The 22,717-nt window shown below is 39.2% G+C and overlaps 1 protein-coding gene across 1 annotated transcript in view; it reads right to left on the reverse strand.

Annotated features, from left to right (window-relative positions):
* The window catches only part of prdm6 (PR domain containing 6), a 217,966-nt gene extending 196,164 nt beyond the window's left edge, over positions 1–21,802 (reverse strand). Inside the window, exons 1-3 of the mRNA XM_048527784.1 lie at positions 21,647–21,802; positions 20,550–21,046; positions 14,472–14,776 (exon numbers count right to left, since the gene is read on the reverse strand). Coding sequence (XP_048383741.1) covers positions 14,472–14,776; positions 20,550–21,030 — 786 coding nt within the window. The 5' untranslated portion in view covers positions 21,031–21,046; positions 21,647–21,802. The remainder of the gene's footprint in view (positions 1–14,471; positions 14,777–20,549; positions 21,047–21,646) is intronic.
* Positions 21,803–22,717: the final 915 nt, after the last annotated feature.

A 22,717-nucleotide genomic window follows, 5' to 3' on the forward strand; every position in this document is an offset into this window, starting at 1 on the left:
ATGTGCTACGTATGCATTCTGTTAAAGATAATCATGAGAAAAAGATAACTAGTTTCCAAACTAATACCCATTTAGTTACAGAGATAACAAGGTGTAGAGCTAGATGAACACAGCAGCCCAAGCAGCATCAGAGGAGCAGGAAAACTGACATTTTGGGTCTGAACCCTTCTTCAGAAATGGAGGAGGGAAACAGGACTCTGTTTTCATTCTTGCTGAATTAAGGACAAATTGTATTGTTTAAGTCAATAATCTAATGAAAATTTGGTTTCACTAAGCTTTTTTTTTACAAATATGGGTACCAATTCATTCATAGTTTCAGAAAATTGCTACTTTACACAAAATATCACCCTGAACATCACCAAATTTAAGTAGATTTGATTTTTTTGCCCTGAAGAGCAACAATAGCTGGTAATTTTCTTTTTTCAAAAAAGGAGATATTCTATTACCAGAGTGGGGCTGAAAGTACAGTGTGAATGCTGATTGATCAGTCTGTATTTTCCTATAGTAATTTAGGTGGTATTTCAATCAAAGCTATTGGTCGTGGTTTGCATGCTTAAGTTGATTGATCAAAGTCTATGCTACTCAGTGCACACTACTCATGGAGCCTGTTGAAATAAAATGTGTGGCAATTTTTCCAGATATGCTGGGCTGAACTTCCTGATCCTTGGAGATGGAGTTGAGGGAGACAGGCTCCAGGAAATTAGAAGACAGCCAAGTCAGGATGTCTCCAAAATGCCTTCCTACTTCTGGGGAATTTATTCTCCAATGTGATGGCAGGGAGCTGACTGTCGTGTGAGTTAGTGATTTCTCACCTTTGGAATGACCACAGCTACAGGGCTGGAGTGCGAGACTGCTTGCAGCTTATTGAGAGTGACTGCTTGGCAGCAGCTGAGTGTCTTTTCGAGCCAGAGGGTTTCTGTCCCTCAGTGACAGAATCACAGGAATCAAAAGCTGCAACCCAGTCTGTCACTTGGCTTCCACGCTCATCATCCTGCCTGCATCAGGTGTCTCTATTTGTGCCTGCCCTGGCTACACCTGCTAAGTGCCACTCTGAAGGGCTGTGGGCCCTTTCTTTGCGCCTCCTGCAATGATGGGATTGAAACTCATCTGGGCAATGTGCCTGTTGGTCACCTTGCCTTCTATCTTCATTCAAACTCACCACGTTATACCACAAAAATGATTATAACATCTCAACACCAAGTGTAAGTTTACTATAATATAATCATTTCCAGGAACACTGCTGTGTTTCTCATTTCACTTTAGAATTTTGGTTTTCTAATATGGCTCATATGGTTGGTCTGTTTTATGTCCAGTTACTCTTTTTTGCTGCTGGCAGTTGCCATAACAAGATCAACAGAAAAGAACATTCCATGCACTTAGCACTTGACAACTTTTATACTACATCATTATTAATTGCAGTGTATTGAGACATTCTCTCTGTTGCTGTATCACGTCACAGAAGATACAGTAATACTGACCAGACAGGCATGCAAACCTGCAAGTCAAGCTCATGAGAATCTTTTGCCGATCAATTGAAATAGAGAGAAAAACTGAGCTAGTTCCCTGACCATTTGTTTTTCCCCATCCTTGCACCTAAGTGATCTAATTTTTAGAAAGCACAACAGAAAGTAAATTTGTTCCAACTACTCTGCATTTCTCAGGACGTGCCAGGAATAAACATGATAACCACATCCATGTAACCCGGCCTTATGCCTATGGATGATGCTGTCCAGTGACGTGTCATTGTGGAAAGAAAGGGTATTCCATGAAGAGATTGCATCAACAGAAGCAGGTCATCATTTCCAAAGAAATATATGAGCTACAGAGCAAGAAGTAAAAGGGAAATCACATCAAGGAGGTGCAAAGGAAGTGAATCACATGAAAAGTCAGAGCTCTATGGAAGTGAATACATTGAAAACATGGAAAGCAGGAGCAGGAACAGGCCATTTGACTCCTTAAGTCTATTCCGTTCAGGAATTTACCAATTTCTTTCTTAAATATAATTCAGTGACTTGGCCTCCACAGCATTCTGCCGTAGAGAATTCCACAGGTTCACCATCCTCTGAGTGAAGAAATTTCTCCCCATCTCACTCCAAAATAGCTGACTGTGTATCCTGATGGTAAGAGTTTCTTAGAGATTTTTTGAAGAGAAGAATTAAAAAAGAGCATTGGTCCTGTAGGAAATCAGACTGAAGAACTAATAATGGAAAATAAGGAACTGGCAAATGAATTGAACAGGTATTTTGTATCAGTCTTCATTAAGGAGAATACTGGCAGCATCCCAAAGCTATGATAAATCAACAAATAGAAAGGAGGAGGAATTCAGAAAAATCACAATCGTCAGTGAAGTGGTATCAAGTAAATTGTTGGAGATGCAGGCTGATACATGTTTAGGTCATGATGGGCTTCATCCTAGAGTTTGAACAGAAGTAGCCATTGAAATAGTTGATGCAAACTGAAAGAATACTGGAGAAACTCAGCAGATCTGGCCGCATCTGTGAAGAGAGAAATAGAATTAGAATTTCAGAACTTTCTTCTGCAGCTGAGTCATATTGGACTTGAAATGTTAACTTTGTTTTCCTCTCTGAACATGATGCCACAGCTTCTGAGTTTCTCCAGTATTTTCTATATTTGTTTCAGATTTCTCGCACCTGTAGTACTTTGCCTTTACTTGACGTTGTTTCTACTTTTGTTTAATTTTCCAAAACATTATTGATTTTGGAATTGTCCTATCAAATTGGAAGGTAGTTAATGTAAATCCTTCATTCAAATACAGAGAGAGGCGAAAGCAGGCAGATACAGGCCAGTTAGTTTAACATTTATCAGAATGAAAACATTGGAGGCTGTTATTAAATAAATTACAGTGGGCCATTTAGATGAGTTTGAAGTAATCAGGTAGAATCAACAAAGTTTTGTCAAAGGGAAGGGATAATAGTTTCATTTCTGAAGAAGGGACCAGACCCAAAACATCAGCCTTCCTGCTCCTCTGATGCTGCTTGGCCTGCTGTGCTCATCCACCTCTACACCTTGTTATCTCATCTTTGTCAAAGGGAAACCATGTTTGACCAATCGATTTTTGCTCTTTGAGGAGGTAATACATGCTGTGGATAATGGGACAACAGGGGATTTACTGTGCTTAGATTACCAGAAGGTCTTTAATAAGGTGCTACATCAAATGTTATTGTAGGAAATAGAGGTAATCATGTAGTAAGTATCATATTGGCAAGAATGGACGATAACAAAAAGCAGAGAGCATGCATAAAATTCATCTTTTTCAGATTAGCAAAAATGTAATAAGTGGTATGCCACAGGAATTGATGAGACCTCAACTGTTTACAATTTATATTAACAAAAAAATGTAAGAACTAGAAGCACGAGTAAGCAATTTAGCTTCTCAAACCTGTTCTAATATTCAGTACAATCATAGCTGCTCTCATCTCAGCCTCAACTTCCATCCCCATCCCTCTCTATTACCCTTCAACGCATTACTAATTTTAAAAATCTGTCTATCTCCTGCTTACATTTATTCAGTGACCCCAACAACTATCCCACTCTGGGTTAGTGAATTCCACAGTTTCAAACCTTTGAGAGAAGTAATTCCTCCTCACCGCTGTTTCAAAGCTGCTACCCCAATCCTAAAACCGTGACTTTTTGTTCCAGACAGCCCCACAGAAGGAAACATCTCCTCTACATCTACCTCATCAATCTCCTTTAACATCTTATACATCATAATCAGATCTCTTCTCATTCTTCTAAACTTCTCAAACTCTGCTCATAAGACAATTCCATCATCTTCAGAATCAATCTAGTGACCCTATATAACTTTGATAACGGAACAGAGGGTTTGGTTGCCAGATTTACCAATGACACACAGATAGGAAAGAAGAGGACATCAGGAAGGTATAAAAAGGGGAAGTGGCCATACGAATATGTGGCAAATGGAGTAGAGTGTGAGAAAATATGAAAAGATCCATTTTGGCAGAAATTTTAAAAAGTGGAGCATATTGTATATATGGTGAGAGATCATAGAGCTCTGAGATGCAGAGGGATCTTGGTGTACTCATGCCTGGATCACAAAATATTAGCATGCAGGCACAGCAAGTAATTAAGAAACCTAATAGAATGTCATTATTTATTGCAAACACTGAAGACAAAATTAGGGAGGTTATGTTTTAGTTTTGCAGGGCATTGGTGAGACACATCTGGAGTACTGAGTACAGTGTTGGTCACCTTATTTCAGGAAGGATGTAAACATGTTGGGTGAAGTTTAGAGAAGAAGGTTTGCTAGACTAATGCCTAGAATGAGAGGGTTATCTTACGAGAAAAGGCTGGACTAGCTAGACTTGTATTTGTTGGAATTTACAGTGGTACAGTGACTTGACTGAAACAAAAGATCCTGAGAAGAGTGGATGTGGAGCAGATGTTTCCTCTTCCAGGAGAATTTAGAACTAAAGGTCACTGTATAAAAATAAGGGGTTACATATTAAAACAGAGATTAAAGCAAGAGGCTGAAAGGTTATCGCGAGTTGGAAGGAGTAGAGGTTTGAGATTTGTAATCAAATTAGTCTTGATCTTTTGACTGTCAGTGTAGATTACAAAAGCCTGAATGGCCAGCTCATGCTCCTAATTTGTATGTTTGCTTATATCAGCAGGTTGTCTCATGAGGAAAGATTTGACAAACTGGTCATGTTTCCACTGGAGCTTAGAAGGGCGACTTATTTGAAGCATTTAGGATTCGGAATCATCTTGATAAGGTGATATGAAAAGTAAATTTCCTCTTGTGGGTGAATCAAGAGATTTTTGATAATTAAGGTTGATCTTTCAAGTCAGAAATGAGGAGTTTGTTTTTATTTCACGCAGAAATTGTGCAATTTTGGAATTCTCTGCTTCAGAAGACAAAGCAAGGGGGTTGTTAAAAAGTTTTAAGGCATAGGTAGCTAGTTTCTTATTAGCCAAGGCAATCAAAGGTTATTGAGGCACATGCACATAGGATTGTGGAAAACAAAACACAAACAGAAAATTCATGATTCTATGGAATGATGGAACAGGCTTAAGACTGAACAGCTTCCTTCTACTCTAATTCATATGTTGACAAATCTTTGCTGAATCAAATAGTAGATGGAACTGAAGCATTGGCAAGCGTTTTTTTTAAATAAAGACTCGGGTAATCAGAAATTTGAGGCCGAGCTGAAATGTGGAAACATCATAGATCAATCTTACCAAACCAAACTCCCAATTCTAATCAAAATCTGTAACAGCAGAAACAATAAGTAAGTAAATTGAGCAAAAAATTCTACGTTATCAAAACATTTTTACAAAAATCTTTTATTATCTCAGAAACATCCAAACTTCAAAAGATAAATACAGACAAGAGGGTCAAACAGCTAATCTTAGTTCAACCATCTCAAAAGAAAACATCTACAATCAGTTTCTAGCATACAGCTCACATTAATTATGTGAATTTTTTGCCTTCATTATCTTATAAATGAGAGAATAGAATAGGTCATTGAACCTTCCATGTTACATCATATTCTGGATTTACATACAGCATTGTTTGTCTTTTACATTATTTTTCCTCTTTTTGGTAATAAGCAAATGAAGTTGTATTGAGCAATAAATGGCTATCTGGGATCAGTGACTAGCCTTGGTCGTCCTTTCTTTCAAACTGCTCCACTTCCTAATTCAATCAACAAAACAACTTTGCGATATCTGGAGATACTCTCAGAGAAGCACAACTTCAATAGATTTTCTGTCTATCAAAAGTCAATAAAAGTCAATCGATAAAAGCAAAGTAGTTTATGCTCTGCTGAAAAAAAATGTAAGATGAAAACTTTCAACAAAGTGTCTTAGATTCTATCTATAACTGCTGATGCTTAAAACTCTCAATGTAACAGTTAAAAATGTGGATTTACTTTGCAAGTAATAACATAAAATATCAGCAAAAGTAATACAATAGCAATATATTCAAAGGCATCGTCATTTATGGATCCTATGCTGTGATTTTCTTCAATTAATACACTCAAGTGTACTGTAGTCATATTATATACTAATACTACTTTTAACAATGATAAATGTATTACCAAAATGAGGAAACTACAGCACACATGAAGAAATTTACAAAATAGAAAGCATACTAACAAGAAATTCTGCTCCTCTGTTGTACGACATGCTCTAACTCAAGTCTCACATGAGATTCTTGCGCAAATTACTAGAGAAGACAGCTGAAGTATTTTCTCATTGTCTTCCTCACAGCTTTTATCTTGTTTGGGTTACTTTTTCTCATTTGAGCTGCAAGGTAGGCAGATGAATCCCATCTACCCATTACTGCAGGTGGGCAATCTGCATGAGCATCTCTGTTGAGTGGCCCAGCATTCAGAGATAGCGTAGAGATTCCTGTTTTCAAACACTGATATGATTGAAGCCAAAATCCAAATCTTCTGACCCAGAGGCAGGATTGCTATCACTCTAACACCATTTGAATAGAAGTACACAACAAGATATCTTCTTTGTATTTCAATCACATATTTAAGTCTCCATTACTTGGAGTACCAGAGTGGGATTCAAATCTGTTATTTCCTGCCTCAACAGTGAGAATGATAACACATAGCAAAGTGCTGTTCCCATAGCTGCTATGATATTTACAAATAATCAGCTTTACCTGTATAGGTAATCGTAGTAGATAATCTAGGGCCAAAATGCCTTAGAATCTCTGCTGACCTTGCTCAAAATTCTGAGACACAGAAGCCCAATTGGACCAGGGTGGCACTGGTTTCAGGAATTTCTTAGCACAAAAATATCTACGCTCAAACCACATTTCTGCAAGTCCTGGAGGTCTTGTGACACAATGGGTGACCCATACCCCTGAGCTAGATCTCCAAGTTTAATTCATACTCCCGGACTTGATGACCAAGGATGGTGTGTTCACTATTGGCTATCAATTTGTAAATCTTTCCAACATGCCATAATGACAGACATCAAGAGTAATGGAGATTTCTTAGCAGACATACGATGGAAAGAAAATTGGAACTTCTACCATCACTATTCACAGCTGCAGAATGCAGTCCATGTTTCCAAAGTAACTTCAACTCTTTCGGTGACCAGTTTACTCACTTGACTGGGTGACTGTTGTGGATCAGATTGGTACAACAAAATAGGGCTCAAGAAAATAAATTCGATTAAGTTTGTCAAATATTATTTTTTCTCATCAAATCCATCCAGGTTGGCTTTGCTTAACTCATATTACTTAAAAATAAATAAGAATCTAGCTGTCATGGTACTCATGGAATCCCAATAGCACTTTAAGCTGTTCACAAGTAGGCATTATCCCATCAGGTAAAGTTGTTGAAAAAGCATCAAGATAATTGAAATTATATGAAAAAAAATCCTTCTTTCTGAGGCTAAAAGAGCAATTGTCTAAGCCTCTGCTGTGACCACATCTCCACTGATACGGTCTATAAAACCATAGACTCCTGTAGCCTACCTTGCTGCTGATACTTTGGTGCCAGGTTTGGACTCTGGTACACCCACTCTTTGTTTTCTTCTGCTGGTTACTTGCTCAAAATAGGTTGACTGGCATAGTTCAAATGAAGCCCAATGTTTAAAATCTGCTGCACATCAAACTCGAACCCAAAGGGTTCCTATCAAGAGTTAAAACATTTCACAATTTGCTCATACTCACTGCAGACTAATTAGTCTACAAATACCAGGTTTATATTTCACTCAAAGTTTAATAGGCATGTTACATTGGTGACACTCCAGTGTAATTTGCTTTTTTTTCTCAGGCTTGAAAAATAGCAGCTCAAGTCTTCAGTATTTCCTCTCTGACTTGCTTCAGTTTTGTAACCAGTTACGTTTTTGCTTTTATGTCTGTTGTTGAGATCAAGTCTCGCTCTAGACTGACTCCCCAGTGTATTGTAGTTCTCAGCGAGTGTGGCATTGGGAGAAATAGTTCGCTCTGAACAAAGACACCATCCTCTCTGCCTGTTTCTTGAGTTTGCATGGATATGAAACATTCACCGCAATGTTTAAAGAACAATGAGATCACTTTGTTTCCTGGAAAGAGCTCTTGCCTCTACCAACATGCCCAAAAACAGATAAATTGTTCATTAATCTCATCGTTGTTTGTGGAATCCTGCAAACTGCACACTGAACGCTATGTTTGCTTACAGAGCAACAGTCACAGTATTTCAAAATAATTCATTGTGATGTTTCTAAGAGCCATGATAAAGCACTATACAAATGCAAGCGTTTTTTCAGTTTTCAACAGTGTTGAACAGAATGTCCAGCAACGTACATGCTATCACTTCACCCCAGACTGAGATAAGTCACCAAGGACCTGGAAGAAATTTGTGGAATATTGCTTATCTACAGTAAATAATTTTAAACTATGTTTGAAATGTTATGACACTTGCTAAAGATCTAAATTGTTGCCACAAATAAATTCTTGCGGGTCTATGGGCTTTGGACCCATGAGGCTATTTTTAATTGACACTTTGTTCCGATAGCTCCCACAATCTTGCATATTCCTGGAAAATAAATTACAACAGATAATACACCTGTAATTTTGCACATGAAACATTGAGCTTATCATTATAATTGGGATTCACATGCTAAAATGCTATCAACATTAGCTCAATTCCCTTTTCATTGAAGAATTTTATATGGGCAATATTATTATCTGTAAGAAATACAAGCAAGAAGAATGGAGGATGAGATACTGCAATAGGTACTCAGTTTGAATCCAGCTCAGATGGGAAAACTGCTCATTTCTGTTAAATGTAATGGCACAACTGTAAGTGAAATGGCTTTGGGCAGTCTCAATCTAGTTTTCAATTGGCATGACTAGACCGAACAAATTTGCATTCCATTTCTCATGAATTGACAATAAACTTGCCAGAGCCACCCAGAGTGACTTTCATGGGAATGATTGGTGTAGAGCATGGAATGTAACATAGCAATGCACTCTTTTCAGAGTCAGTCACATTAAAAAATGTTTTTGTCATGATTATTTTGTGCTCACAACCCTGTCATCCTAGCTAAAGGACTCACTCTGGTATTTACTTTTAGTAGAAGTATTAATATAGTATTCAAGAATGTTTTCACAACGTTGTTGAAATAGAATCTAGAAGTAATTTTCCTTATTGTTGGGGCAAAGTAAATAAGGCTCTATGTTACATGTGGTCTTTGTAACAAATGGCCTGCAAATGACTTGAATCAATTTTACATACCGAAAGGCTATGGGTCCTGGCAACATCCAGCAATGGTACAGATGTTTTTGCACGAATCGAACAATGCCCCTGGCCAGACTAGTGTAGTACAGCTAAAACACTGGAATCCACAGGTCTTGGGTTCTGTGGTAACTCATCTACTGACTCATCAAAAGCTGTCAGTCACAGATCGGAAGTGTTACAAAATACTCTCAACTTGCCTGGAAAATTGCAGCTTCTGGAACAGTCAAAATGGTTAACACCATCCTGAACAAAGCAATGTGCTTGATTCACACCCCATCCACTAAGCTACATTTTCACTTCCTCCACAATGTTCACAGTGGCAGCAGTGTGTGCTGTATAGAAGATGCACCACGTAACTCCAAAGCTCCATCCATGACACCTTCCAAAGCCATAACCTTTACTATCTGGGAAGATAAGGAAGCAGATGCAGAGAAATGCTACCTTTAGTAAATTAATTTTGCAGCTGTACAGGACTTTCTTTAGGCCTCACCTAAAATTCGGCATACTATTCTGGCTCGCTTGCTATAGGAAATATGTTGTTAAACTTGGGAGGGTTCAGAAAAGATTTACAAGACTGTTGCCAGCATTGGAGGATTTGTACAATAGGGAAAGGCTGAATATCCTGGGGCTATTTTCCCTGAAGCTTTGGAGGCTGAGGGGTGATCTTATAGAGGTTTATAAAATCAGAACAGGTATGGATAGGGTGAACAGCCCAAGTCTTCTTCTCCCAGACTAGAGGAATCCAAAACTAAGACGGCATAGGTTTAAGGTGAGACGGACAAAGTTTATAAGGGACCTAAGGGGCAACTTTTTCATGCAGAGGGTGGCGTGTGTATGGAATGAGCTGCCAGAGGAAGTGGTGGAGGTTATTACAATTACAACATTTAAAAGGCATCTGGATGGGTGTATGAATGGAAAGGGTTTAGAGGAATATGGGACAAATGATGAGAAATGGGACTCTATCAGTTTTGGATATCTGGTCCGCTCGGTCAAGTTGGACGAAAGGGTGTGTTGGTGTGTTGTATAATTCTATGACTCGATGACTCACTCCCAGCACATTTGATATGGAACTAAATCACCATTCCATTCCTGGCCCTGGTTAAAAATGGTTTACTCCCTTCCCTGCAGTTTGCAGATATTCCAGCACCAAGTGAGAAAAACAGCTTATAAAGGTGGCTCACCACTGCCTTCGCAAGATCAATTCTGGCAATTACAGATGAGAAGCAAATTCTAGCATGCCAGAAATGTCCACATCCCACTGAAAAAATGAAAAAAGTGATAAAAATGGAAATGATTTCCCACTTCACAACTTCATTTTTCTGTATTTTAATTAGTGCAAAAATACCAAACGTGCTAACTTGCAAATAGCAATTCAAGATCCATCCTTAAAAACTGAACAGCACTAAGAAAACAATCCTGTCTTTTCAACAGTACAATTACAGTGTCAGTTGAGCATTAAGGATACAACAAAGTCACAAAATGGAAAGAACTCACAAACTGTTTTTGATGCTGCACTTCCACAGTCCCTACAAAGTATATCAGTTGTTTATATCTCATAGATTCTTGCTCATTTTGAACAAAATTACATAGAAGCATAATGAAATAACAATGATGCATTTTGCAAAGAGATTTCGAAATGGCATAATTGAATTTTTCAGGATTATGGAGATAATTGCAACTCAATTCTGCCAAATAATTCAGTAGAAGGGGCGATATTTTTAAAACATTCAATTTTCAATGCAAGAAAATACTCACCCAACTTCTCTAGTCTTGTTTGAATTTGTAACTTTGAAAATTTAATAGTACTGGTTAAATATCTGCATCATCAAAGCATGTTAAACAATTAGATTATAAAACATTTCCAGTAAAGGTTAAACATTTTCTTCTTTGAAAGTAAACTATAGTCAGATGTTAACAGTTAGTAAACCAGTGTCCCTTTATTACGTTTATTATCCAAATTATTCATATTAGTCTTGTCAGGGGTCAAAATAATGTTAGACACGTTGAATTTTCACCACTAATGCAAGCAATATATCATTGAATATTATTCCAGGTATGCTTTCACATTGGAGGCCCATTGGGGTAGCAGTTCCTAGTACTGTAAAGAATAACATGCATGTCTGTCTTGACGGCGATCAGTGAAAGCTGAATTCCAGGAAGCTCAATGAGACAGATTGTGATGGCATGGAATAGCTAGTGGCACATCCATTAGTTAGACTAATGATTGTACATTTAGCCCAGATTTATATCAGGAGAGAGAGCATCCCCACTGCATCAAAAATGCTGAAAGAAGTCACACATTGTATGTTCTACCTCCTAAGCTGACATCTCTCATTGCTTCAGGGCTGGGTATGGGTCGGGCTGTAATTCATACACATGTGTCCACTTAAATAACCCACTGCCTCCACTGATTTGGGATTCTGGAGTCATTGGGGTCTGAAACCTTGAGTGTTGACAACCAACCAGGTAACTGCAGACCTGTGGTCAATGAATTTCATTTAGATAGCTAGGGTACCCCTTTGGAGAAGTAAGGTACCCCTGCAGATATGCTCCCATGATTTTTAAAGGATGGGAATCAGACTTCTAAGAAAGAGTGGGCAGGAGCCTTTGAAGACTATTAATTGTGGACAAACTTGAGTGGAAATGATTCATTATTCCTTTGGATTGTCCAACTTGTGAACAAGTATCAATCTGTCAAGGAGTGTAAAGCTGGGCTGTGCGGTCTACGTGTAATTGCAAAGTAAGGTGGTATAATAAATGAAGTTGGAGGCAGCTTTATGTTCTCTCCTTTTGAATCTGTTTCCAGGACATCTTTCAAGGAGGTAAGGCGCCTTTGGTTGAGTAAAGATCCCCTTTGGATTCGTGATGAAGCATGTTCATGTGCGAAAGGTTCATACATTCATTGTGACTAGCAAAGTTTTAATAAACTGTCCCAAAGAAGTGTGGAGTTAAAATTGTGCTATGCATTTCAGTGACTGGCCATATAAACCATACCAAGATTTGTGCTGTAGGATTGATTTCACAAGCTATCATTTTCACAATGGAGTGCCTATTGTTGGACGGCTCTGGCAGCTTATTGCATGGAAATGTTTGTTAACATACGTTATGAAGCACTTGAGTGAAAAGTCAATTTACATAAAGGAAGAGTTAAACCAATTTCAATGTTTGGGTGTTTTTTTTGTATCAATGATATTGTGTTCTTTTCAATAGTGACTGGTAATCTTGTTTTCTGTCAAGATGCATCCTGATTGGTGCCTATACCTGATAACAGTTGAGTTGGCATGGCGATGTAAAAGCAAAGGTAAATGGCATGCTGTCATGATTTAGCACAGAGGCTATAAAGGGCTATGGGGACAATTTTGCATATAGCTGAGAAGAGCCCACGGGGATGAGTAGACTGCCGTGGCAGGTATGATAACCTGTGGGGTCTGCTAAATGGCCACAGTGTGACACCACAGGATATAAGGACATAGACAAGATGGACAGATTAGAATAACAGCATGACAGGCCAGTTGGGATTGGCACACTAGCATAGGTTGGTATGAATGGGACACAGGCAGTAGGGGATGAGTGCAGGATGGAGGTTTACTGTTTTAATCTTTATTTTTAAACTCTGAATGCAGTGTCAGAGTCTCCAGGCAGGCTTTACGCACTGGTCATTTTGGGAACTGGCAAGCTCATAGCCTCTTCCTGAATGCCCAGTCTGAATACCAATCCAGTAACCCTTCACTCCAACTGGACTGAATTCTAAAGTGCGGGCAGTCGTTTTTCATGAATTTCTCATGAATAGGCACCCTCGACTCAGGAACGTAAAGTGGAGCGTTAGTGTTTCAATTCTTGTTGCTCACAAAGTCACTGGAAGCGCAAGCTGGTAACAATGAAGCAATGGTAACAGGGTAATAGGTAGCTTAGTGAACAAGCGAACAGATATCATCTTAGACAATGAGATTAAAGGATTAAGTAACAAAATTAGAAAGTACTGAGAAGAAGGGTTTAATGGAGGAGTGAATTCAACGTCAAATCAGGTATGGAAAGAGAAATAAGGAGAGAAAATAAAAATAAAACGTAGCAAAGAAAAAGCATATTTTCCTTTTTTTAACAAACCTCCTAAATCATTTCACAACCAGAAAGAACTAGGTTCCATACTTATGATTGCTTTCTTTCTGGCCAAGAGGGTTGATAGGCAGTCCTCAGCAATTATACCATCATTAAAAAGGTGATTACACGGATAAGTCACATGCTTAGCTTTCTGAGCAATTAATTTGGAAACACAGCCATTTCATGAAAATCATGTGGAGGTTAAGTGTAGGGTCCTATTTCAAGAGCGTAATGGTAAGCTGCAGAAATGAGCTAGAAACTTGTGGTGATTTCTTCTTTGCCACAAGCTGCCGGCTGCCATTAGTGTTAATAAGTGATACTTCATTCAAATGCTTTCTGTTTACTCAACCTGGGCTACTGTTCATTATGTATTTAACTTGTTGAACATTTCTGTAGTTCTAAGATCTCATGTTAATATTATGGCTCATATATTAGAACAGCACTTAATCCAACAAGCACGTGTGAAAATATCAACATTTCTCACAGTGTCCCATTTAGGTGTAAACAATAATTATTAAAATAAGAATTATATTTAAAATCAATGCCTGCAAAGATAAAGTAATATCCCAAAAAATCAGTTACAAAAACACACATTACTCTTTTTGAAAGTAGAAAATACACTGCAAGCAAAGAAGTGTAAAATGCCACAGCCATCACAGTAGATGATGAATTGCTCCTAAATGACCAGAACTCCTTGTTGGCAAACTATCTGCTCAGTCTCATGTAAAGATACAAAACATATATTGTAAAGGCCTGTATCACAAGTAGACTGATATGTTCAATCCAAAAGGACTTAAAGAGACTCCAGAAGTGAGTTTAACTGTTTGATAATTAATTTCTAATATTACTGGAGAAGTGTCATTTCCATATTCTTAATGTTGTATAATGTGACTTTTACAAGACTTGCCTTTGATATTCTCTTCAAAACATTTGTCATTAAAAGGTCATTCCTGTAGTTAGAGTATGTCAAATTCAAGAACACTCAAAATATTTCATGCAAATAATGTTATCATACATGACATTTTACCCTACAGCACGGTTGGCCATGTTATAGCCTTAATGTAACATTTACAATGCAGATCAATGCATGAATAGTATAAAATAAGCTGATGTTCAAGTAGTTTAGGGTCAATTGCTTCTTACCTCCCAGAGGTGACGACTATTCCTGAGAGCTCCAACTTGTACTTTTTCTCTGGAGATGGCAACTCCCTGGTAAGGCCCAAGCCAGGTCCCCTGTGGGATGCGTTGTGCTGCACAGATGCCATAGCCCAGGCCTGGCACAGTGCTTGTACATAAGCACACTTCCCGTGGCAACTCACGCAGGCCACATGGCACATCAGGTGGAGCTGCTGTCGCACTACTGCTTGTACCCACAAGGCGACGGAGTGAGTGTAGTGGCCCGTGCATTGGGCACTCACCATTCCGATTGTCAGCACACATGTCACAGCCTAAGGACAGAAGGACAATTTAGAGTAGTCAGTGAAGGAAAAACAACTCAGTCTGTATAACAGTGGAAAAGGCATTGGTTAGACCAGAACAGAGTCATAAATTAATCTGGCAGTAAGGGAGAATTAGACTGAAAGGCAAAAGAGGGAAATGGGTTAAATCAAGTCATTAGTGAAAGGGCAAGTTTGGCTGAGTGGCAACAGGGCTGATGTATTTCACAGAATGGCAAAGAAAGGAGAACAGATAGGAAGCAGGTTACTCTAATCACCAACAAAGAAGAACTGAGTAAGAAGGGACATCGTTCACTACTGTACTAGCAATTGTACTTAGATTTATGCAATAGGGTTCATGTTGAAACCCCTCAAAGTACTCCTCGCAATGAATGTTTTTAATGTAGTAAATATTGGGTAGGAAGGTAGATCATGAGCAATGAAGCTACAGTCGAACAGCTGGAGATCAGGGAGTCAGCAAGATAATGTGAGTACCAAGGGATTGAAGATGCTTCATTCCATCCTTAGTGGTAATGCAGAGGGACAGGTTAAGCTAGACAGCAAAGAGGAAGGTCAGATTACAATGACTGTTCTGAGAGAGGAGATTGAATTGAATGAGTAGTGAGGGAGATACGAGATTAGCGTATGTGCCAACAATAAGGGCTGATGAAAAGTGTTGTGAGGGGAAAGACCGAGACACTCGATTAGTGAAAGGAGACTGCAGAAAACAGCAAATGTCAACTTATCCCTTACTCATCTTATTGCAATTTACAATAAGAGTTAAAGACTATTTATTATACAGACTTCAGCAATTCAGACAGGGGACAGACATTGGCATTTTTTTTGTTAAAGGCAAAAATAGACTGCGTACTTTTGTTTTGGTTTCTTAAAGTGATTTTCTTTTTATTTAAAAAAAGGTCATATTGCCTTGTATTGTTCACCCAAAGAGAAGGATAAAATCAGATGAAGCGTTACATCCCATTCACGACTTCAACTAAATATAAACATTAACAGCATTGTAGCTTTTTAAGAAAAAGTATTCTCAAATCCTGCCCTAGGTAATTGTTTTAATTGATCATTTATGTATTTTAGTGTTTACATTTGGAAGCAAAAGCTTTCCTCAGCAACTGCTGTCTATCGCTATACAATAGTTTATACCGCAAGTGTAAAAGTTCACACTTCTATAGTGAGATGGTTTAATTTGCATGTTTTCCTGTTTCATTGAGAGCATTGCAGCCTGCAATACTGCACTTCCCTATCTCGGTACCTAGGACTTATTCAGTTAATCCATACAATACCTTCCTGCTGCCAGTCTCTCTCCAACTTATTCTGCATTTTGCATTCTACCTTTTTGCAGAGCACTTTAAGTATCACACTTAAGCCTTCAGGTGGGGTCGGGGTGGAATGTGGTGGCAGATATCAATTTATTATAGTATTCGAACACGATTTCAGGCGCGGTTTGGATTTGTTTGATTTTGGAAATTTGGGAATATCCTCAGCAGTAAATGCCACGATCCGCCGTAATGTGACGGGAAGACATCTTAATCCATTCATTAAAGCAGCAAGAAATGTGCCATAAATGGCTTGGCCACGATAAATGCTTTACCATTATGAATCCAACAACAGTTTCGGACACAAGGAAAGTCACGTTAGCCAGAAATCCTTCGGGGTTACCCCATTGGCCAGAATGGAAGGACACGGCAAATGAATGATTTCCTTATTTATGATAGGCAGAGGTTGTTTCTCAATTTAATAAATTTCAAAAACGAGGAACTAAACAAGACTGGTGACATACCTTAAATCCAACAGTTCATTTTACTTTAGAAATATAATCTATCCGATATATTTTAATTACCGTAATCCCGATTGAACGAGACTCTGGGTGGGAGCATTTAAAACGAGCTGACTTGCTAAGACAATTTTCTTCAGACAGCGAATCGTGGAGACATTGGGGTATATAACTAGTGTTCTAAATGAGACGTAGACATCGATTTAGCAGTTAAAAAGTTCAGGTGACTTTTCTGATCCTGTGGAAAGGGCAATGAGTGGAAAAGGGGGATGGCGCGATGCTAAAACGGTGAGCACTGCGGTTAATCCAGTCAGCGTACTGACAACGCAGACCCTTCTGCAACAGAATTTGCCATGCAACCTTGTCTCTGAAGGTTTGTTGCTCTGACTGTAGCTGACTGTGTCTGGTGGATAAAAACCCATTCGTGTGGTCGCGTCGAGCTTTCGAAGCTGTATTATTTTTATGAATGGGTGAAGGACAAGGAGAATAGGACTGGAACCAATCGAAACTGACGCCTATTATCTTGGAATCTCCAGCATCTGCAGTTCCCATTATCTCTGAGCCTATTCCCATTATCCCTATTTCTTCCCTTGTTGCTCTTCAGCTTTTTCACAAAACTGAGCCTCTTTTCTGAGTCCCGAGTTTTCCTTTCTTACTCAAAGTTAGGAAGAAACCACTGGGTTAAGCTAAAGTTTTCCATTAGATTGTTGAGGGTGCTTTTTTTTATTAATGTAACTAAACGGCACACACATACTTACGGTCCTCAGCAAACACACGTACTGCACTTTAACTGGCATTGATATAAGATGTCCATACAATGCTGTCAAACGTTTTTGGTGTTAAATAAATTATGTCCAACAGTGTCAGATATTTTAAATTATTGTGCGCGTTTAGTTACAACACGGGAGTGGGGAACACTCGGCTGTACATGCTTTTTGAGCCAACTATGACTGTCTTGTTCTCATACTCCTCTGTCTGAAACTACACAGCAACACCAACAACTCCCAGCTTTGAAATCGAGATTTTCATAGGGCTACCACAGCACTGTTTGTTTCAAGACAATTCTTGCATCGCATCTCGTAACAACAAGCATCCAAAAAATTACAGCCATTCAGAACGGAGGAAATACAAGCCCAAAACTGTACGGACAATTGCTCTGTTTACTTGGTTTATTGTTGACGAAAGGATTTAAAAGTTCTAATGCGTTGTACACTTGGAGATTTCACCTCCCAACCATATGCTGAGGGGAAACAAAATGTTTTCATTGACTTAAAGTCCAGGATTGCAGATTCTTCTGAAACTTGTTGTTAAACTTTTTAAGGATCCTACATTTTTGTCAAGCATTGTTTGGACGCTTCGTTCTAACTTTACAGTGAGACAGGAATAACTTGAACGACTCAGAAAACTGTCCTAATGAGAAGAGACCGTATCCCTTACTTTGTAAAATATGTTTTTATTACTTCCCGTTAGTTTTCATACAAACAGGATTATTCGGATGAAATATTCCCGGGACCAACTGTAAGTGAATAAAGTAACAGTAAGCAAAGTTCATTTTATACTTTACGTTTAACCTCTGGTCAATATGATCTGCACCCACAGTTTAACCTCCGTGATCACATTGAAGGTGATATTTTCAAAGAACAATGTCGAACATACTTATTTGAATTTCTAAACCATTATATATCACACATGCTTTATAGTCAATCTGAGGCAAAAGTGAAATTACTCAGAACAAAATACAGATAGCATTTATCTATTAGATAAATGTATTTTCAAATGCTCAACATTAGAAAATCATTCAACTACTAATAATTTTGTTTTGCTGTCAATACAAGATTGCATTAATTTGGCAGATTAATATATTTGCAATGCATCCACCCACATATTCATACATGAGGCAAGTATCTGTGCTCCAAAGCATAAATTCTAAATTGTAAGTCGTTTGATAAGTCCCTATCATAACGATCACAATGCGTTTTATAGAAAAATCTATAAATCAGGTCGGCGACATATTGTATTAGTTGTGTAAATAACAACAGAATCATTAATTATTTACGCAAATATAAAAATTACGCTCTCTAAGATTGCAAGGCGACTGGAGAAAACAGTTGCCTTGTGAGTGCTTCTTCACTCGGATGTGTCTTGCTGCGCTTTCCTACCAATGCTTGGTGTGCTCGTGGTTACACAGAAGACTGGGACTGTACGGTGGGTAGGTGATTGGATTTTACCAGGCTGACGGAGTTTGGGGGGGTGGGGGGGAAGACAGATAGGATTTTTAGATAAAACTACGGCTAGTCCCTAAGAGACCCAAACAATACCGAGATGATGAATAGCATCTCTGAGGCGATCGATCGGTGCCCTCATACAGTCGATTCGGCCAGCTTTCTCCAGAAAACTAGTGGCAATTAATTGTGTCTTGTCCGCTCATCGCTCATCTTTGTGTGGCAGTTATCGACGGAGATTAGTGCTGATGGACCATTTTATCACGTTAAATAAACATTCACCACCTTTCAACCAAAGGAAATATGGATAATAAAATCTATAGGTAGAAGGTAGTCATTCTTGAAATGACCGCTTAGTTTATGAAGAATATGTGCTAATTTGACACCTTTGATCATTCGGGTTACTTTATTTGCAGATGTTGAAAGAATTCAGGAGAGGGAAGTTGGGTGACGGTTATCAGTTAATTCTGTAACTCTAGGATCCATCTCAGTCTTACAGTAAAATCTTTCACTGGTTTCTGTTTACCTCAGCATCTATACGGACCTTGCTCATTCATCCAAGCTGTTGTATATATGAAATGAGTTATCTCAGCTTAGCTGTTGAAAAAAAATCGATCAAACAGAAAAGTATCTATGGATTCCAGAAAACAAATGTTTGGCTGGAGTCTGTCGATGATGGAATTATACTCCTGCATCCACGTCCCTATCAACTAGTTTAAATGTTCAACTGTTTTGAAGTAAAAAGTTGCAGCGCGAACAATCAGAGCCCTTCACTGTGAGTTTTTCTTTTAAAAAAGACGTATTTCTGAACTCTAGGGCTGACCTAAAATCATGTTTAGTTTACACTGTGCAGGGTTTTCAAACACCTATTTCAACCATGGCTTTAATTATGATGTTCACTAATCGCAGCTAAAAACAATGTCTTCAACTCTTTGATGTATTTTTGATTTCTTATCCTGTCTCGCCTCTGACTCAGGCATATTCCATGTCAAACTGTGCATGATCGCATTAGTATTTGGAAGCAAGCGAAGTACTTGCTCATTTTTGGTTTGCTGTGTTGTTGCCATTGTGTCGATTTCTTTGAGAATTGGTCTGTACTGTCGGTAAAACAGTTTGGGATAATTTGCCTGAAAATACTTTTTCATAGGACAGTTGGCTGACCGATTATCTTTTTTGATCCTTTTTGCTGGATTTTAAGGAAATGCGTGAACACCAGTTTGTACAAACGCATACACAGCTTCAGGCAATGCCAATACTAGAGAGCAACTTCTGTCACTTGGCAGTACCTCTTACTGATTCCGAGAAAGGAAATGTTTGATTCGGTCGAGTTTCACGCCAAACCAAAATAAGGCACACATCTTCAAAACGTCAAGCAACTACTGTGCTCCGTCTTTTAAAATGTTGGATGTACGCCGCATTGTCTTTCCAATTTCACTTCAAACCAGTCGCCTTCGATTTCATATTGGGCTGGCTGAGCTGGTGAAAACTTTATGCAGGCATTTTGAAAATCAAATCAAAACTTTGCCCGTCAGCGGCTGGGAGACTCAGTGGTGTGGATGCAGGAAATTTGTGATCCGGCTTTTTGTCCAATGTTATGTAACTGTGCTGGAATGTGTCAGGGCGGACTCTTTAATTGAGTGAATCAAACGTTCCACCTTACTTGAGTATCTATTTGGTCTATGCTACAATTTGAAATCTACTTCCTTTGTTAACGCTGTGGGGAGGGACATATGACAAGTAGTATCTTGGAGAGTGACAGACATGATTTACTCACGGTTATTGGGGTCTGTTGTGTGGTTGATGACGGGAATGATCTCCATCCTCTGCTGCCCGTACAGGTAATAGTCCAGATCCTCTGTTGTGAAGGAGAATGACAGCGTCCTCTCCGGTCCCGAGGAGCACAGTTCTTTGCCTTGGTTGCCGTTGAGCGCCGAGGACGGATCAGAAACCGGGCGCTGTCCCAGCACCGAGATCTGCGGCGCAGAAACCGGGGTCAGGCCGGAGAAAGACAGGGAGCACGCGGAAGAAGAAGACGAGGAGGTGGATGAGGACGACGAGGAGGTGAGAGGTCCGGAGTGCTGGCGAAGGCTCTCGCTTGCCGGGCCAGCTCTGTCGAGTGGCTGGAGCTGGCTGGGAATCACTGTCAGGGAGCCGACCTTCAGCTGAGTCTGAGGGAAAAGCTGTTTCCAGTGTTGCATATAGGCAGGGTCGACCTTTAGGAAAGCTGATCCACTGGGCTCGCTGGGTTTCATCATCTCAATAGACTTCCAACTTTAATAATTGCAAAAAAAATAGTTACTAAGCATATCGTGCACAAAACTGACTTTCATAAATTATTCTATAGCAGGCACACCCTTAGACTTTGTACGCAAGACATAAAATGCAACGTTTGTTTGTAACAATTATGTTGTTTAACATTCAGACGTTATCTCAATGGAGGAACAGGTTTTAGCTGAAGTGGTGATAAACTGAAAGTTGTGTTGTGTCCAGGTACTGAACTACACTGAGTTTGAATCTATGAACGGTCCGCGTCTGCAGTTCAAGTGTCAAGTCAAGTAAATTATGAAGTATTATGTATTTCTCTAACACAGCGCACTAAAAGCAACCGGAATCCAAAATGCCATATGACAAAGGGGCATTTTTTGAAAACAAATGCATTTTATTTTGCTTCGGTCACTAAGCTACCAGACATCGCGTGAATATCAGGGTGTGACACTATCTTTCTCGCCAGCTTTTTCTTAGAAGTACATTATAACGTAACAACTTGGAGAAAACTTGCAGGACCCGTGGATCAACTGCCCAACTTGGAACTGACGTCCTTCTATGCAATTATAATACACCGCCGTGGGATACCGCTTTGACATGACTTACCTACGAGATGTTATTCCAATCAGCCTCCTGACTGTAAGAGAAGCGTCCTGCTTTCTTTAAATCTGTTTCCTCATTTATCCGAAAAGCAGGGTTATGGTGTGGGAGTCGCCGTGCGTTAGATTCGAGCCACGGGATTCTGTTCATCTATGAGGTCCCTGTAACGTTTACAGTCTGAATTGGAGCAGGACACGTGGTTTTTTACGACAGCACAGATTTGGCAGTGGACGGGGGAGGGGGAATGTAACGTTGATGAAAACTGGAGAGTAACCACACCCCATTACATACAAACCCCATCCATGTCAACCATATGTTGGCACATTTCCCTAAAGATAACACTTTAAACCTAATAGCATAGAAATCACTCCTGGGAATAGCTCAATTTGCATAATTTGTGGCAAATACTTTTTTTAAAAATCTGGATTAAATCTATTTCAACAATGTGCATGCACAATCTATTGCTTGAATTACTGTCTCATTTATTTAGGTTTTACTTATAATTCAGAAAAAAAAGAAACATTGGGAAGAAGTCACACGGGTGACACAGAACTAGAGCAGCACATATTAAGGCTGAGTAGATGGTACGTGACGGTTTAGCTAACTCAGGCCAGAATATAACCAGGGAAGTTTGATTTTAAAGTTTACATGCATTTGCTCTTCCAGTCTTTAGCCTCTAGTATCAGCACAGTTGCGTGTTTAGGTCCGAATTTTTCTATCCTTTTCTCCCACGAATATTCCCTTGCGAGTTTTCCTCGTCTTTAACTTTTCATCGCATGGACCATGTTTTGTTCTCTCTTTTGTTTTTGACTAGTCTTTTAGCCAGATAACGCCGTGCAGGCAGTGTTTTGCAAAGCGCCATTTAAGTCTTTCAGCACGCGGCTGTGATGCAGGTAAAGGGAATATTCAGGTTAGTGTTTGCAGTAATTCCCCAACAATCTGACCAGATTCTGGGAAAATCGCTGGTGTGTTTGGATTATGTCTCTATCTAATGCAGTGCATATTCTCCCAACTCCAGTGGGGCAGCGCTGGAAATGTTTTGACTGGCGTCATTTTGACAGGGTCGTCCGTCATCTA

The sequence above is a fragment of the Stegostoma tigrinum genome, chromosome 3 (genome assembly GCF_030684315.1).
Source record: "Stegostoma tigrinum isolate sSteTig4 chromosome 3, sSteTig4.hap1, whole genome shotgun sequence".
Taxonomy (NCBI): domain Eukaryota; kingdom Metazoa; phylum Chordata; class Chondrichthyes; order Orectolobiformes; family Stegostomatidae; genus Stegostoma; species Stegostoma tigrinum.